Genomic DNA, 19,538 nt, shown 5'->3' with positions numbered 1-19,538 from the left:
GAAGTTCGTATCGTACCGTCCCTTACTCCCTTGCTCTCGTATTAAATAGCGTCAGTGGGATGGAACGACACGAACTTCGATTTTCGAGTTTCATAGTAGCCCCGCAGTTTGCACTAGTTTTTTTTAGCTTATTTTAAAAGGTAAAGACTGGAAGCCACACATACAACATAGTCCAAGACTAAAGCGTCTGCCACGATATGTTACCACAAAAAATGTATGAAATTATTATAACTGGTAAGAATTTACCATGTCTAAAAAAAAGTTTGCTAGCTGGCTGCGCTGCAGACTTGCACAACCCCTCTTTCTTTTTACATACTCAAATAAATATGCTATCCTAAATAAACCCTACCTTTCATAATATATTACATGAATAAATGTATGCGATAAAAATATTTGGGTGATTTGGGATAATTTTGGATTTGCATATTGGCAACACTGGGCTGGCTGGCTAACCGTAACCACCATTTTCCTCTTCACATTGCCTCTGATATTATTATTGTTTGTGGGCAGTGGGTGGTTTTTATTTCTAAGCCAGCTGTTATCTTTTAGTTATTTTCAAAGTTCCTTTAATTGTACATAAAAGAGGGCGGTGCGTTGTCTTAGGTTTCGGCCGGACTAGCGTATCGTCCGGACTTAGTTCCATTTTTATGTAAAGCAAATTTTGACGATTTCTACCTTGTGGCTTGTGGCACTGCGAGAATAGCAGCAATGACCCGTAAGTATAGATTCAACATTTGAATGTAAATTATAATCGTTAACCGCTGTTTAGTGATCGAAATTGATTTAGTTCTATTGTTAGCGTAATATAGAATGATCTAATTTCGTAGAATGTTCTAGAGGCTATGTAAGGTAAGCTTGTAACCTGCAATTGCTAGCTTTAGTTACATCAACACAAGTAATTAGCGAGTTATTGTTGTAATCAGTTTGCTAAATAAATGTTTTTTGACACATCGTTGTGTTGTTTGTTTAGGTGATTAAAACAATGGTTTGTTATAATTGTACCTAATTAAAGCTTCTTTGTTATTTCACTTACGTTTTGTAGAAATGAATAAGTATTTATTTAAGAAAATCATATTTACAGGAGGTAATCAGAGAGATTTGGCTCGCGCCAAGAACCAAAAAAAACAGGCTGAGCAGGCTAAGAAGAAGGCTGCAAGTGAGAAGGGAGGGATGTCTCTCTCTGAGAGGAAACATAGGTTGGCCCCTTTTTATTTAATTTATTACTTACTTAGCAAGACTGAATATTGTTCCGTTGTCAGGTCATTTTGCACACCAATGTGTGCCAAACATGATTTATGCTTGTTAAATTTGCATAATCTACTTTCAAATTATTCCTGAGTTTGTGAAATGTTAAGTATAAATTATTTATTTGTTAAATTAAGGGCCTCACAAGCAGAGGGTCCCGAGCCGATGAGCCCCACAATTCTTTTTTTTTTTTTTAATTTTTGTGTTAAATTATATTTAAAATATAAATATACCATGAGCTTTGTAGTGAAGAAAAACATTGTGACGAAATCTGCACACCTGTAAAGAAATCTAATGAGGAGTGTAAAGTTCCCAATCCACACTCAGCCCATGTAGGAACTGCAGACCAAGTCTTCTCATTGTGAGAGGAAGCCTGTGGCATGGGACCTTTGTAGGCTGAGATGAATAAAAGACAATTTTTTTGAACATTATATTGTTAAAATATTTTTCCCCCTTTCGAATATGGGTACTATTTGCATTGATAATGTAGTGAGGGCACAGAATAAGTAATAGTACAAGTACAGAAGTTTCACTGCCGTACAAAAGTGACGTTTAGGCATAAGAATCGTGCCTACTTTATGCTTCTCTGTCTATCGCATAACTCGTGTTCACTCGCACGCGTTGAGTCGCACTGAATCGCCTCAACGTTGGGGAGGCCCGGTATGTACTTGTAGCTCGGCGGCGGAATGGCCTAGTGACACCCCCCTGGTGAGGGTTAGCAATGCTAGCAGCTGCACCTGCACCTCACTGCACATCCTAGGGTACTTGGTAATTAGCAGGGATCGTAATGACGTATGACAACCCTGGCACTTCAATGGATTTTGATTGCATTTTATGAACCCTGGTATTACAATGGCTAAAAAACATCTATGATAATTTTCTTGATTTGTAGGCTTTTCTTAAATATTAATCATTAACTTGTTTCTGTTTCAGGGATGCTGAATTAATGAGAGAGAAGCAACGGAAAAAGGAGGAGCAGGAGGGTGCTCAGAAACAAGTTGTTAATTAAATTTAATTCTATTCTTAATGAACAATCTCATTGAAGTTGAGTTTTCTGCTGAGCTGAAAATGATCCAAGTGATAACAAGCAATTCTAATTAAGAAATATATATGTTTTAAATTCTCAGTTCCAACATAAAGCCTAAAACACCACACAAAATGTATTTTTTTTTTAAATATTTGTCCACAAGCCTTTTCGGGACAAATTAAGCTTGATGTTCAATTTTTTTTTTTTTTTGTGGCAACCACATAGATCTGATTTTATAATGTATGATACAATCAGTCACAATATGTTTTAGCCTACGTTTTAGCATTTATACAAGTAATTTGACACTCATTTGACTGATAACAATGTGCATGTATGTATGTAAAAACAAAACACCCCATTTTTTTGTACAATCAAGAATGAATTGGAATAAGTACAGGGTACTAGAGAAAAAAAATGAATTATCTGCATATTATGCAGTGATTTAGGTACCTATCTAGACACAAACTTGCACTAAAAATGAAATCCTTAACATTGGTAGTTGAGTGCTCTATAATTAGTTTCTCATCTTAACCCTTAAATTGACAAAAAAAAAGTTCATGATTCAAACCTTACATTATAGTCCAAAAAATTCTACATTAAATAAAAATACTAAAAGATAGTCTTGAATGATGGGACTTGTGTGGCACACTGCCAATTTAAGGGTAACGACACAAATAAGAGAAGCGTGACAAAATTATTTGGTACCTTTGCAAAAGAATTGTAATGTATATAATTTTCAGTAACCTATTTGCACATCTTTCCATGCTGACTATCTACTAAGTTTTGACAAAAAATGACCGAATGTTAATGTGTGTAAGTATATTAACGAATAAATGAGTTTTCACTAGACAACACAATTTACTGAACAACTTTATAAGTAGGTACAGTCAAGGAAACTGAATCACGTCCTAGGGTGGAACCTCCTTAACCAATTTCGCTATGATTTCTTTGGTAGCTGTACCTATTTGATGTCAACATGACATTAGTACTTAGTACCACCGTAGTACAAAGGTTCCACCCTGGTATGTGATTCAGTTTCCTTGACTGTACCTACACTTTAGTAGAATAACCAGGGAGCACATTAAAACTATTAAAACTCTTACCAAAAACCTATTATTTTGTCTCAGCAAACACTAAATGATTAACGTATTTGAAAAGGTACCTTATTGTCGGACGTAAAATGTTTAGTGACATAGTTAAAAATAAGATGTAAAAAAATGCTTTTTCACTTCTCATGCTCGTAAAGTTCGTGTTTATGCTGTATCTAGGCGACATAAAATGACTTTTTATGCTCTAGTGCATAAAATAAAATCTTCGTCTAAGACCAACTTAAGACAGGTGTGTCAACAGCCACAAACAAAAAAAAAACTGTATATTTTTTAGATAATTTTTAATTTATATAAAACTAAAAATCATTCAAATCAATCATAATAAATCAGTAAAATAAAAAAACGGAATTATAATAATGTATAAAAAATCAAAGGTACATAGAAAGTGAATCATTGTTTCCACTGTTGCTATTTCATTTCCTCGCATCGAAGTGAAAAGCAGAGTGTAAAACTCGAACATTAAACCCACTTTCCCCTCGAAGTGTCTATCTACCCTCGCCGTACCGGCTCGGGTGGCTATAAGAACGCCTCGGGTAAAATGGCTCGTTTTATGCTCTTGTTGTACAATCTACTATTGATTTGTAGTTGTAAATATTAATCGTTACTATTATTATTATAATAAATCAACCTCCTAAGACACAAATTGGCGTAAATCGTCAATAAGGGCCTACAGTTAGCGATTTGCGGGAGAGTTGAAAGCGAGGCGAGCGTGCAGTGAATTCGCTGCGAGCGTATAACGATTTCGCCGCAAGCGCGCAACGACATCGCCGCGAGCGCGCAACGATGTCGCTGCTGCGAGCGCGTAGCGAGTTCGCTGCTTTAGCACCAAAAACGCCATATTGTAGACTTTCGTATAATAATAATAGGGCGTCTTCGGCACTAAAACAGCAGCTGCGCGCTCGCAGCGACATCTTTGCGCGCTCGCGGCGATATCGTTGCGTGCTCGCGGTGAAATCGTTACGCGCTCGAAGCGAACTCGCTGCGCGCTCGCCTCGCTTTCAACTCGCCCGCAAATCGCTAGTGTGATAAGGCCCTAACTGGCTACCGCCTAATTGTGGCCAGTTATAGATGATTTACCTTACTCTAATTAAACGCATTTTATGATGATTCTGATTGACACTTTTCACGCGCCGACAAGCACCGCACTGGGGCCGCGTGGGAACTACTGCCCAAGCTCTCTCATTCTGAGAGGAGGCCTGTGCCCAGCAGTGGGACGTATATAAGCTGGGATGATGATGATGATGATGACGCGCCGACAAAGTACCGACGTCCGACACGTCTTCCAAACCGATACCGAGCGCACAGAAAGCATTCAAGAGCGGCACCGACAATAAAAGGTACCTTTCTTACTAAACTTTAAGGGATGTTTTAACTCATAAAAAATCGATTAAAAAACTTGTGTCTCTGTCAAATTAAAATTTAGACCCTGCTTATTAATATAGTGAAAAAAGAAAAATGATGTTTTTCGACATTTTACTTTAAACGCGATTACGATTATCTCAGAAACTAGAACCGACAACAAGGTACCTTTTCCCAGATAACGCCACATATTGATTCTGTTCAATTTTCTGCTAAATTTTACTGGAGGGTTATGGTCTGAACTTCCCTCGGTGACCAACCGTAGTGGGAAGTTTTTTTGTGCAAGTTGTTTTGTAATGTGTTTTTTCAGTATTCGTTTTGTTGTTCCGGTTCTGGTTGTTGTTGTTTTTATATGTGAGTTCGTTAGTTTTTTGGACTTTCCAAGGTTGAAGTGGAATTAGTTCTATCTCTTCCCATTTACTGTAGTACCATTTGTGTTTGTTTTATTTGTTTGGTTTTTACCCGACTGCGAAGAAGGAGGGTTATTTGGCTTGTTAACTATGTTCGGTTTTTTCGCTGTTTGCGAGTTGGGGGATACCGTCTTATCTCTTTTCCTTTTTTCACGCTGATTGTCTTTCTGCCTTTTAATTACAAGTTGATGTCCTCTCAGAAAAGCTATGTTGCCCTTTTTGCGTTCTTCCTCGACTTTTTGTTGTAGTTGTTTCCGAAGCTTCAATGACCTCCCTGGGAAAGTCTTCTTTGACATAGATTCCTGCAGGTAGGTTTGATTTCGCTTTCAATATGAGATGTTTCTTCCACGCAGTTGTAAGTGTGACAACTACAGGACGATTTTTGCCAGTTAGCGCTCCAATTCTGCGAATATTGTTTATTTCGTGACTGTACATGTGTAGGTATACTGTTAAAATAAGCTTTAGTAAAAAAGCATACTTATAGGGAAAAAACGCGAATGGAAATTTTGCTATTAAGAAATAATGATTTTGTCAAAAATATCGCCATACTCAACTTAGCCGGTATAGTTTTCCTTGTAAATTTGATATACCTACTTACCTACAACCTTCAATAATTTATTCAATTTTTTTGAAATCTCGCTCGCTCGATTTTAATGAAAAATTGCACTTTAAAGTTTAATTTTTCGTAAGCAGATCACTGAATCGAAAAATCGTCTTTACAACGATGATTTTAAAAGGCTATTTAACGATACTTAGCCCACACTATAGGGTTAAACGAGAAAAAAAACACCCCTACTATACGTCTGTGGGAGGTACAGTCACCAGCACCAATATCTGACACAACAAGCGTGCATTAATATCTGACACGACTCTATTTCTAAACCCGTAAGGACGTGTTAGATTTTTTTGCACGCTCTGCTGTGGCAGATATTAATGCTGGTGACTGTACCCATTTTTTTTTTTACCATTTTGTCGACAGTTGCTACTTAGGTATACCTATCAGTGCAAAATTACAGCTTTCTAGCACGATATTCTCTGAGCAAACCCGCGGACGTACGGACAGACAGACATGGCGGAACTATACCGGTTCCATTTTGAAATTTTGGCTCCGGAACCCTTATAGTTTCATCTTGTTCGTCCTTCTTCGTTGTCTTTGATGAAATTAATGTAGTAACTACGAATTAAGATTTTCACTATTTATATGCTATACTCTATGCAAATGCAAACCTATAATAATAATAATGTTGGACGATGACTGCAACTTTTAAACCGATGTGTTCAAATTCGTCGAATCATTGTGGGAAATTTAATTAGCGAGTAAATATCGAATCTCCTTGCTCAATCTGCCGGAGGCAACTTGGAGGTATTGTATGTATGTATGTAAGTAAATACTTTATTGTACATAAAACACAAAAATAATACAAAAAGAAAACAACAAAACAAAGGAGTACAAAGGCGAACTTATCCCTAAAAGGGATATTTTCAAGCTAACCTAAACAGGAATGAAAAACTTAGATAGGCGGTATTATATACTTAAATTAAATTTTCCAACCCGTCCTGTATGAAAGTACATAAGTACCTCACTAGTTTCTTCGCAACAGGATAAGTAGGTCGTAGGTACCTAAAAATGTCCCCTCGACATCTCTACACAATTATGTACTTACTTACACACACAAACACTTATGTAGTAGGTACCTGCCGTAGGGCATCGTCTTTCAACCTCAGCTTTTTACAGGTGTGTCCATTTGTTGACAAATACAATAATTACCTAATTTGTAGGTATTTTTCGGGCAGGACCCCATGGTGTAAAGACGTCTGAGAAAGAGTGTTTATTATAATCAACGATTAATCAGAAATACCTAAAGTACTTATCTAAGTCTGTCTTCTCTTCTGTCGCTTACTCTTGGCAGAGCAGTCGTGATCACGAGAGACGCTCGGTAGCGCTTCACTACCGTGCGCCATTTATCCCTTGCCGAGGCCTGTCTTGCGCATTCGTTGAGGGATTTGTCAGTCAACGACTTAATTTGGTCCGTCCATAGCAATGGTGAACGTCCACGTCATCTGCTGCCATTCACCCGGTCCTGCACAACCAGTCGCTCCACGGAGTCCCCCCCACGTCGCGTCATATGTCCAAAAAACTGGAGTATTCTTAACTAAGTAGCGTCGACCAAAACTTTGATAGGTACAGACGTCAACCCAACACGAGACACGACTATTGGTAGGTACAGAATAGATAATAGTATAAGTACTATTGGTGAACTTTAACAGGATTCAAGACTATCCAGAGTGTGGTGACTTCACTTTCTGGCATTAACTATAATTATATCAAAGGAAAGTAATAAAAAAAGTAACCTGGATATTGTTCATTTATTTGTTATTCACTGATCACTGGTAATTGTTTGGTAAGTATTAGGTACCATCTTAATCACATATATTGCAAATAACAATAATAAAAAGGTAGCTGGGCGAAGCAGGAAATGTCTTCTTAACTGTTTCAATAGTATTGCACACTTTCATAAAAATAATGTTTATGACTAACAAAAAATAAGAACAGTAATTTTGACGCGGTTTCAAGCCAAGCTAGGAATATTTTAAGAAGTATTGAAGTATAATAACCCTCCACCTGTCATATACAGAATGATTCGAGAGATGTGAGCAAGAACTTACACTACCGGATTCACTTGCTTAAGACTACCATATCGTACCATTTTAGGTGTTGCTATTATTATTTACTAAATGCATGGTCACTGCAATTAGGGGGATCCCATGCCCCAATGACCTTCGATCTGAATGCCTTAGTTTTCTAATGATTTTTGTAGCTTATTATATTAACAACGGCTTTAAGCAATATAGTATCCCATATTTACTTCAAACTTCATTGTTTTCGAGATATTTGGCATCAAAGTTGAACAATTTTAGACCAAACAACTGGTTTTCTGGCAATAACTTTTGTGTTAATTAGTTTCAAATGAAAACCCTCAACCAGTTTTTAGAGACGTCAAAGACTAACCCAAATATATAGATTTCGTATATGATAGATCTTTCACGTCAATAGAGATACGAAATAAGTGTTTTTTCAGACAATGTTTAAAAAAATCATACAAAATTAAGTATTAATTTTTTTCAAAATCCGGTAGACAAAAATGAAGATAAAAGATTAAGGAACCGATAGCCGTTTGACTTATAATTCTGTCTGTAGTGCAAAAGTAGGAGATACGATTCAAAACCTTAAAACCTCGGGTAGCCCCTTAAGTGTGCGAGTTTTACTTAAATATGATTGTGATTGATCTTTTACCAATAACTGAGGGTGTAGGATTGGTCCTGCTCACGTCTCCCGAATCATCCTGTATATAATCATTAATCATACTGAAAACCAAACCGTTTTCGATTGGTTCTATTGGATATATTGTTACTAAATCAAGGTTTTAATGAAATTTTACTACTTACATAAAATATGATGATTAGCCCTAAAATACAAATGTTTAACATTTTCGATTCGCCCTATTATTAGCAACTGTAACAGGATTAAACAGCTAAACATTAATGAAGAACAAAGTTAACAACAAAAAAACAAGCTCACAACTTAACAATGAAATTTAAACGAAAAAAAATAAAGATACAACATAAATATGATCGCCTCTATGATCATCAATTTATCATATCGCTTACAACCACAAGACCAATATTATGAGAAAATATAAAAAATATCGTGAGGTGTAGGTAATGGGCAATCAATCGATCACGTTTAATCGGACAAATTGACAGATTTGCATCACATACAAACATGGTACCTCTAATGCTAATGTACACGCCTTTTTCGTGTTTCCATGGGTTTTAGTAAATTATGGTACTCAACAGTGAAAAGCGATACTTTTTCGGGCCAAAATCTCTTCAATAACCCAGTATCTTTGAGCAATTTTTGTTACAGACTAATTTGGTTGGTTTCTACCCTACGTTTCTACGTCGTGATCCTCTTGCGTTTAGCTTCGCGACATTTCCGATTCCTCATATTATTAGTTTTATGTTTGCAACACTAAAATTAAAATTAGTACAAAAATTGAATCACTTTTTAACTACACTGCACACTACCTATACTTTGGCTTGGCTTAACTTATGGAAACGCTAGCCGTTACCCGCGACTCCGTCCGTGCAAAATTAGATTACCGCTATCCCGCGGGAACTATGCAATTTTTCGGGATAAAAACTATCCTATGTTCTTCTCCGGGATTCCAACTATCTGTTTACCGAATTTCATCTAAATCGGTTCAGTGGTTTAGACGTGATGAAGTAACAAACAAACAGACTCACAAACTTTCGTATTTATAATATTAAGTAGGAAGTACCTAGGATAACTTGATTGCCTTGGGTGCCGTGTACTACTAAACGTATTACCTACTGACCTTTGCATACATACACCTATACATATGCATACAAAGTAGGTACTTACAACAGGCGAGATTCTATAGCCGCGTATCCATTAGAGCAGCCTCAGGCCGAGCACCGCGAGCCGAGCCATATTTTGTCGGTTTTTTGGCCGTGCTCAAAGGAGCCTCGGTCTGAGCCGTGCCTTTAGCAGCGTCTCCACTTGCGTGGCCTCGGAGCGAGGCAGCCGCTCGGCCCGAGGCTGCCTCTAGTGGATACGAGGCTTATGAATGATTGCCGACTTAAAATCTGCAAATTGTGCTAAAAGTTAGATCACAACTTGAATACTTGACATGCGAAGTTTTTAAGTACACATCCATAGCGCAATGATTTCTATTAGTGGGCGCACTTGAGTTGGCCCTAGTACCTTAAATCGGTAGTGGTCCGATTCGCAAGGTCGGACTGGGGCCTGCGAATAGGGAATATGCAAGCATTTTTCTTATTTGTTCCTACTTATATCTTTATAGTTTAACGAATTGCAAATTTCAATCGCTCGTATCTTCCTTATTTTTGAAAAGACATTGATTATTTTTAGGCCATTCGTTTTATTTTTCAGTTTTGTATTATCACGTTAAGCGTTAGTTATTGAAGAGAAAATTAGTGTTCCATGCACTCGTCTAGAGGGCAGAGGTTCCGCATAGACCCTTTGTACACAAGACTTGCAGACGATTCAAACTCCAAGGGTCGCTTTCACGGTCCAGGGTAAAAAAAAACATCGTTAACTCTAGATTAAGGGTTAATTAGCGATTAACTCAGTTACTTAGGCCTATTGACTTGACGACCGGATGGCCAAGTGGTTAGAGAACTGACTACTAAGTTTAAGGTCCCGGGTTCGATTCCCGGCCGGGGCAGATATTTGTATGTATGTATGTAAACTCTTTATTGCACATAAAAATACAAATACACAGAGAGATTTGTATGAATAATAGATACGAATGTTTTTTCTCGGGTCTTGGATTTTTAATGCATGTATTTATCTATATAAGTACCTATGTTTATCCGTTGACTAGTATCGGCATAGTACAAGCTTTGCTCAATTTGGGACTAGGTCAATTGATGTCAAGTGTCCCATGATATTTATTTATTTATTATCAACATAGACTGCGTTAGGTTGCCACTCGTGTGCAGCTTGCTTCCATCCTCTGTAGAAAGGGACGAAACTTTGTCCACGGTGCCGTGACGTACCTATCGTCACGCAACTCACGCGCCACCGTGGACAGTTTAGTTCCTTTTTACGCAGGATGCAAGCGAGATGTATACAAGCGTCAAATGACGATGTAGGGCGTGGCCTACGTGGATAGTAGGATTAGTAAGCCTTAGTTTTAACTTGGTCAGCGCAAGCGACTTCTGCAATACAAATGTATCGCCGTCATTCGTGTCTGTGTACAAAGGATCTTCTTAGTTATTATTACGTATTACGCTATGGCAAAAATTATAATAAAACGAAATTAAAGTAACTTCATAAGTACTTCCAGAAATAATTGAAAATATAAAATTTAAGTAGGTAGGCATAATCGACCAAGAAAGTGCTTTACCAATTTTAATGACAGTTCCTGCTTCAGAAATTAAACAATGACGCTGGTTGTCATATTGACTGAGTGAAAATAGGATTTGACGTTTTAAGCGCTACAAATGACATTAAACGTAAGGGTGGTAAAGTAATTTCTTGGCTGACTATAAGTACCTGCATTATTCAGCGACTGTCCTACTTACATTTAATAATTTATTGAATCAGGCGTTACTTTGCGGAGGTCCTATCAATGAATTGAAACAATTACTTTGCGCACCCGCAACACAACCATTCACCATGCTACTAGATGTTAGACTCAGCGTCTAACATCTGGTAGCATGGTGAACGGTTGTGTTGCTCTGAAGATGAGCTCATTGATTTCGAAACGCGTCAGTGTAGTGTGGTGGTAGTGACAGATAGGTTTGTGTGATTTGTGTGTTCTTACAGTGTGGAGGTGGAGGAACTGCATGAACACGCATTTCTTGCATTTAAACGTAGCTATCATAAGGTCGCGGGCGAGCAAAGTTAATTGTATCAGTTCAGTTCAATTTACTTATTTACTTACTTATAGTATCATATTTGCACGTATTTCGTAAGCCATATTAATAAACTTAATTTCATCAATTGTCTTTATGAATGTGTTTGCTTTGTATCTTAAGAAGCTATAAAACAATGCTACTTTGTCTATAAAAATAGGACAAGTTGCATTATTAATTATATTATTCATATTCTATTACTTTAGCAGTTATTAGGTATAATTGATTTCTTTTCGAATTCTTCTCGTTGCCTGTACAATTCGAATACAAGGTCTTTAATAAAAGGGTGGTTGAACTTCCCCTCGGTGGCTGTAAAGAATTCCTGTAACTTTCTTGGTGCATTTTCCCGCTTCTCATACTCGAAAGCTTGAAAAATCATATCATACCTATCCAAATCTTTGGCGAACTTCGCTTCTGGCGATGTCTGATTCTCATACTCCTGAAAAGTAAGTTTTTCTTTTAAATTTTGTTTTATCAATAGGTACATTCAAGTTCAGTTTGAAAATTTTTCTTCCAATAACTACTAGCATCATCATTGATTGTTATTGCACGTCATTGTATGCATTTGACCATAATGCCCTCTGATGCATTTCTAGATAGCATATTTATCATGTTACTAGAGATGATAGGTGATAGATAATGAATGATAATATAATCGAAAAGTCTTTTAGTACCTACTTTGAAGCTATCATAATATTATGCTGTTAATGGGCACTTTCATAAAAAGTGTAGGTAGGTATATTTTCTTTTTAAAAATGTAGGTAATATATGGTTTCCTACTCAGAATCAAGAGCACAATTGATTCCGATAGTTTACAAAAATGACCCAAACAATAACGTCAGTTTTGGGACGTTTTTTTCATACAGTCTGATCTGTATGGGTGTCATAAAAGTGACTCGTAAAAATTGTATGAAAAAATAAAATACATACATCTTGAAAGAAAAATTAAGTAGGTTACACTTTTTTTTGAAAACGCTCTAATACGAAATATCATCAACAAGATGATAGCCTTCGACTCGACACCGAAAGTTGGACGTTTAGCAAGGAACTCTTGAGGGCAGTGGTGTTTACGCATCGATGAAACACTCTGGACACTTACTGTTAGACTTGGTGCAAGGAAATCGTTCCGACAACAATCTAACTAAGGTAAGTAGAGCAGTGATGCTTTGGCATGGACGAAACGCTTCCTGGATGCCTGCTGTTACACTTGTTGCAAAGAAATTGTTCTGGCAACCAGCAGAGGCACTAATATTAAAGTTCACTCACAGAAGCGGAAGGAAGTGTCTGAATGTTGTTTATCTGATGTATTCGCATAATGTGTTGACAGAAAGCATATTATTATGTTTGACTAGCCGCTACCCGCGACTCCTCCGCTTAGAATTCGGTTTTCACTATCCCGCGGGAACTACTTAACTTTCCGGAATAAAAAACTATCCTATGTCCTTCCCCGGGATTCAAACTATCTGTAAACCGAATTTCATCTAAATTGGTTCAGCGGTTTACAATACAATACAATACAAATATTCTTTATTGCACACCATAAATCTGTACAAAACACTTATAATATAAACACTTAGATTCAGGGTAGACAATAGGCAGTCTTATCGCTTAAAAGCGATCTCTTCAAGACAACCATTTGGGTTCAATAACTAATGGTTATGTCAAACAAAAATAGGTGGCGGAAACAGAAACAGAAAAAAAGAACCAACAAAAAATCAATAATATCAAAATAAATACAAAATTAAATGATGAATGGTTTAATTATGATGAAGTAACAAACAAACAAACAGACTTACAAACTTTCGCAATTATTATATTAGTGGGATATAAAGTAGAAAGAAAAAACATAAAACTGCTAGTATAAACAACAAACATTATGTTGCAAAAGGCTTAGCCTCAGCATATGCAGTGAGGACTCTGCTACATAATGGTCAATCAAGGGCTGTCTTGTTGATGAAAAAGTAGACTAGATAATTATGTTAGTTTACAGGTGTGTTCTTTCTATTTTTTTGGTTTAAAATTTAGGATCCCTTGCTTGAAAGGCCATAGGTACCATGCCACAAAGCTGCCAATGCTTCTATATTTACTTTAAGATCAAATGTTAGGGTAGTTTTAAATCAGATATTGTAGTGGGATACCTTGTAAAGCTCATACATCCTATCACCAGCAATGCCAGTGAGCTCTGCTATAGTCTTCATGGCCTCATCCTCTTGCCTGTGCTTCTCTTCAGGTGTGACCCCACAGTGAGGAGTTATGTCACCAACTATGCACTCCGCTAAGTCATGAACAAGGGCTGAAAACAGATTATTTTCTTATGTAACTACTAAACTGAAGGATTAAAAATATATAAGATAATATTCATGTCTTAAAAAAAATTATAATTTCAAATAAATTTTCCTGAATAAAAGGTTTGTACTAATGTGTGTGGAGGAAGCGAAAGATGTCTGTCAGGATGGAAAAAACCGGCCAAGAGCGTGTCGGACACACCCGAAATAGGGTTCCGTAGCCATAACGAAAAAAATAAGAAATATTTTTCTAAGGATTTCGTATTTTGTACGGAATATTCCAAGTTTTATACCTTAGGCTGCTATTTACTCTTAAACTACTAATAATTCTCAAGAAAACTTAACCGTGTTAGTTTTCCTTGTAAGTTGATATACTTACTATCATCCTGAATTTTTTCAAATTTTTCCACCCACCAATTTTGATTTTAGAGGGGGGGGGGACGCTCGTTTTAATGAAAATTTGCACTATAAAGTTGAATAATTTGGAAACCAATCACTGAATCGAAAAATTGTTTTAGTAACACCCTAATGGTTTTAAGACCTATCTAAAGATGCCCCACACTACAAGATTGGATGAGAAAAAAAAAATCACCCCCATATTACGTCTATGGTAGGTACTCTTAATTTTTTTTTTTTAATTTTTGAATGTACTATTTTGTCAGCATAGTTTGCATATACATATTCGTGCAAAATTACAGCTTTCTAGCACTGAGAGTCCCTGAGCAAAGCCGCGGACGGACAGACAGACAGACATGGCGAAACTAAGGGTTCCGTTTTTGCCATTTTGGCTATGGATCCCTAAAAAATGGACGGCCTACCCCTTAATTGGGAAAGATTGTATGTAAGTAGTATGTATTTAAAGTAAGCCCAAGACAAGAAAGAATGAAAGAAAGAAGGCATTTATTCACATTCACAAACACACACAAATACAAAAAAAAACAATAAACAGCAACCACAAATAAAATAAAAAATAAAACAAAATTTAAAATATATGATTTTCGAAAAGGATGAAGTATAATATTGTTTGTTGGCTTTACTTGATTTAAGTATAAAAGGTGTCCCTGGTTTTAGGGTCAGATCATTTGCTAGTGAAACAAAGTGCAAAGCTACAAAGAATGAACAATATTTTTGTTTAATTACATTTAATATTAGCCAGCCTTTACCTATGGCTTTGCTTGCATGAAACAGTAGATCTGGCAGTTGAGCTGAAATTCTGGGATTTTACAAAATTCCCATGGGAATTTCCAAAAATCACATTAGTCTTTATTTATGTTGTATGACAAACACTTGTGCAAAGTTTGAGATTTTGGAATTTTACTTAGATCCCATGTGAATATTAGGATAAAAAGTAGACTATGTGTGAAAGATTCCATCAAATGTAATCCCAAGCTATCCAAACATTTTATTGTGAAAGAGTAAAAAAACTTTCACATTTATAATATTAGTAAGATTTCTATGTTTTCAGTTATCTAATTAGAATCTATTTGCAAGACTTAGTGGCTGTTTCACCATCCATTGATTAGTGTTAACTGACAGTTAAATGTGATGCTGTCTCTGTCTACTCAAACAAAACAAATAGAGACCCCCATCCATTGCCATTTTAGCTCCGGAACCCTAATTACAGACTAGCAGTTATCAAACAATACATTTGTCACACAGCATTCCCATAACTAGGTCCCGTTCTACTCAAATCAATATCAAAAGGAACTGGATTCAACTGACTGAGAAATAGCTGCAGTCAATATCCCTCACTGTATCACGGATGCAATGTAGAATTAGCAACCAAAGAATTTTGCTAAGCCTTGGAGAAATAGTAAATTATTAAACCTACTGAAAATCTTACCTATCTGTAGGCACCTGAAGCGATCTAACTTTGTAGGATTATTCTCCTCAGTTAGCAGGAATGTCATCATGCCCATGCGGTACATATGTCCAGCAATTGACTCGCAGTCATCGATGTCACAAAGCACCCAACCAGTGCGCTTTACGTGCTGGAAAGTAACACCAAATGAGGTTATATATACCACATTTACATTAAAGATCCGCGTACAATATAGATTGCTAAAACCAAATAATTATTAAAATAAGTCGTGTTCATTCTCAAACTAAATTGTAAATTCTGACTTACCTTCAAACGGCCTACTAGTTCCAAAAACTCAAGGATCTTTTTGTGCTCGATAACCAACGCCATTTTGAAAGTTTATTTTGTGATATAGAATATTTATTGATTTTCAAATTATGTTAATTTATCGATGAAAGGCTCCCTGACCACTGACCACTTGACCAGCGGTTCAATCAGTCCAATCAGAAAAACTAAACGAAAACGAAAATGAAAGTTTTGACAATGAGTGAAATGACAATGACAATGACAGAATGCGATGCGGGAAAAATGCCAATTCGCCAGTGGAGTACGTTTATTTCTGTAAATAACGGAACGTTAATGTAGGACGGAGTTTTCAAAAATAAATAAATGTAAAGTTTAGGTGAAAAATACAAAAATAAATAACTTAATACAATATAGAAACGGGCTAAATAACTTTTATCTAACAATTATAATCGTGACTGAAACGCACGTTTTTTTTTATTGGCGCGGTAAAATTTAAAATCAGAATTAAAATGAAAATGTGTGATGGGCTCAAGATGGGCTGCGATGAGTCAGGCGCCAAACTTGTGAAGTGAAAGTGAAATTTCTATAACAGGCAGGCTATAACTACGAAGTGCAAAATTCAAACTTCGTATCTTGCCGTGCCGCTGCCGCTGACGTTTATATTATTTAATACAAGAGTGAGAGGGACCGTACGACACGAACTTCGATTTTCGAATTTCATAATAGTCTACCCTGACGCTTTAATTATTCGTACCGTCGTCAGGTATTATGATATTTACTTTATAGAGATCCATATCCCCCCCCCCGATCAACCAGCGCCGAAAATTATTACGCGGGATGATGGCTTACTCTTGATTTTCCATCACTAAATCTCGCTCGTGACGTCATCGTAGGTACGACAAATACGACACGCCTAGGCTCTCATACAGTGAAGCGCTCTTATCGTCTATCTCGATATAAGGTCTGTGGTTGTAACATGCAGGCTACCTTTGGTTGCAACCCCCCAAATAAAACCGTCGACCCTAATGTGCTTGTCATGAAGCCCAAGCTCGGTAAATGAGTCAATGCCCGTACTGATACTGCCGCGCGCGCTGCTGCAGGGCTACTACGAAACTCGAAACTCGACGTTCGTGTGGTGCGGTCCCTCTGAAACTTATACTATTTAATACGAGAGCGAGAGGGACGGTACGATCCGAACTTTGAATTTCGAGTTTCGTAGTAGCCCTGCTGCTCCGTGCGCGCGCTGCTGCAGGGCGGCGGGCAGCTGGCGCTGCCACGAGCGGCAGTCAGCGGAATCGGCAATTATTGAAAAAAGATTAGTTTTTCTTTTACAAATATACAATTTTACTCGCAAATTGATAAAAAACATTGTATGTCGCACGGGCGGTACTAGAGTTACGAACATCGACTCATTAATGCCCTCAGTCTTCGACTTCGGACTTCGGGCTTCTAATACTCTCGTTTGTACTTCCTTATTACCGCCCTTAAGACACATGTACTATTGTTGGAACTCCGGACTTTTTTATTGGGTCTGTAACAGCTTGTGGTGTTTTCGGTGGAAAAATACACCTGCAGTTTATTTTTAATGAACAAAAGGTGGGAAAGCATAAGAAAAATATTGGAATAAAATTAAATGATATAATATATTTTGAAAAAATAGTTTATTCTATTTCATATTCATTTCGGGTTCGATTCCCATGTCGGGGCAGATATTTGTATGAAAAATACTAATGTTTGTTCTCGGGTCTTGGGTGTTCACTATGTATTTAAGTATGTATCTATCTATATAATTACATTTATCCGTTGCTTAGTACCCATAACACAAGCTTTGCTAAGCTTACTTTGGGACTAGGTCAATTGGTGTGAATTGTCCGTGATATTTATTTATTTATTTATTGCGATCATGTTCATTTGTACAATTACCTACTGTAGACCTTAAAGTAAACATGCGAGTAGGTACCTACGACATGATACCCTGTTAGGGCACTGCAATTTTCTTACATTATAAATATAAAATATGAATTAAAGTTTCATTATTAACAAAATGTCAGCGTTTAAAATTGTATAAAATAAATAATTTGTAATAAATTGTATACTATAGTTCGCAATATAATCTATTTAGTTCTAAAAAATGTTTAAATTATAAAATAAGTATAAAATAAAATAAAAAAAAATATTATCAATGCCAACATGCAATCAAATCAATATTTTGAAACAATTATAACTAAAAGTCATAAGTAGTTCAGAATTATTTACCATTTTTAAGAAAAGCTTTATATTAGTCTTGGCTGGAATAGCAATTGCTGGCTTCGTATTTTAAACGGACTCGCAAGCTCGTCCGTTTAATACTTACTCATACTCAGCCAGGCAATTGCCTACTTCCAGGCCACGACAATAATCTACTATTATCGTACCTTTTTACGATAATTTCATAGCTTTAGGTCCTATATAAAGTAAAGATAGGTACCTTTTTTTTTATTCGACTGGATGGAAAACGAGCAAGTGGGTCTCCTGATGGCAAGAGATCACCACCGCCCATAGACACCTGTAATACCAGGGGGATAGAAGATGCATTGCCAACCTAGAGGCATAAGAAGGGAAACCTCAAGTGCCAGTAATTTCACCGGCTGCCTTATTCTCCAAACAGAAACACAACAGTGCAGGCACTGCTGCTTCACGGCAGGATTAGTGAGCCAGATGGTGGTAGCAACCCGGGCGGATCTCGTACAAGGTCCTACCACCTGCTACCAACCCGCACAATGACGATTATGGTAGTTTCAATAGCCCTGGTACCTCGTGACAAAAAACCCCAAAGAACCATTTGCGGCCTACTTACAGAATAATCATTTATGATATAAAGCAGTTCAGTTCTATGGCGTATGTGAAGTTCCCAATCCGCATTGGGCCAAAGTGGGAATGATAGGTACTAAACCAAGTTCTCATTCCGAGAGGAGGTCTGTGCCGAGCTGTTGGACATTACATAGTATGCCGATTTACTTAGGTATATACCTACTTTCGGTTCAAATATACATAATATTCCGGCCGTATAGACATTATACCTATTTAATTACTGTGCATTTAGCATAAATTCCTGGCCTGGACATGCTTATACCTATAGAGATTAGGTATAGATCCTCGTAGATGTTAAGGATGTGTTTATTCATCCACTGGATAGTCAATTGGTCATATTATGCTTTTACTAACGTCCCCTATGTCTTTGTTCATTCATTATCATTATCATAAGATTACCTATCAAAAAAGTCAATATTTAAGTTAAGTACCTAAATATATAAGGTTATTTAAACTCAAACATTTCTGCAAAAGATTTTCAATTGGTGAACTCGTAGATATATTTATCATCGATTGTTAAGCTCTGGGCAGTTCATATAACTACCTAGGTACCTATCAAAAATGCCTAAAGGAAAAGATGGACTGACTATTACGTATATAGGTATGTATATCTTAAATACTCGTATCATGGAACACTTGAAACCAATTGACCTAGTCCCAAACTAAGCAAAGCTGGTA

General features: G+C 36.8%; 2 protein-coding genes across 2 annotated transcripts; one reads left to right on the top strand and one right to left on the bottom strand.

Moving 5' to 3' along the window:
• The first annotated feature begins 463 nt into the window (after window positions 1–463).
• LOC141438073 (putative SERF-like protein) lies at window positions 464–2,404 on the top strand. Its single transcript, XM_074101739.1, has 3 exons — window positions 464–715; window positions 1,082–1,196; window positions 2,179–2,404. Exons 1-3 carry the CDS (start codon window positions 709–711, stop codon window positions 2,252–2,254), a joined length of 198 nt encoding a protein of 65 aa, XP_073957840.1. The 5' UTR covers window positions 464–708; the 3' UTR covers window positions 2,255–2,404.
• A 5,098-nt stretch (window positions 2,405–7,502) lies between these two features.
• On the bottom strand, window positions 7,503–16,276 carry LOC141438072 (5'-deoxynucleotidase HDDC2). Its single transcript, XM_074101738.1, has 4 exons — window positions 16,032–16,276; window positions 15,747–15,894; window positions 13,757–13,911; window positions 7,503–12,057 (listed from the first exon to the last, which is right to left on the bottom strand). The coding sequence occupies exons 1-4, from the start codon at window positions 16,092–16,094 to the stop codon at window positions 11,821–11,823; spliced, it is 603 nt and encodes a 200-aa protein (XP_073957839.1). The 5' UTR covers window positions 16,095–16,276; the 3' UTR covers window positions 7,503–11,820.
• Between the last annotated feature and the right edge of the window lie 3,262 nt (window positions 16,277–19,538).

Source organism: Choristoneura fumiferana, chromosome 18 (genome assembly GCF_025370935.1).
Source record: "Choristoneura fumiferana chromosome 18, NRCan_CFum_1, whole genome shotgun sequence".
Lineage (NCBI taxonomy): Eukaryota > Metazoa > Arthropoda > Insecta > Lepidoptera > Tortricidae > Choristoneura > Choristoneura fumiferana.
This window is presented reverse-complemented; position numbering and strand designations above follow the sequence as displayed.

Coding starts and splice junctions, on each gene's coding strand:
- LOC141438073 (XM_074101739.1), top strand. Junction 1,197..2,178: donor CTCTCTGAGAGGAAACATAG/GTTGGCCCCTTT, acceptor TTTCTGTTTCAG/GGATGCTGAATTAATGAGAG.
- LOC141438072 (XM_074101738.1), bottom strand. CDS start 16,094: ATGGCGTTGGTTATCGAGCACAAAAAGATCCTTGAGTTTTTGGAACTA. Junction 15,895..16,031: donor AACTAGTAGGCCGTTTGAAG/GTAAGTCAGAAT, acceptor GTTACTTTCCAG/CACGTAAAGCGCACTGGTTG. Junction 13,912..15,746: donor CTTCAGGTGCCTACAGATAG/GTAAGATTTTCA, acceptor ATCTGTTTTCAG/CCCTTGTTCATGACTTAGCG.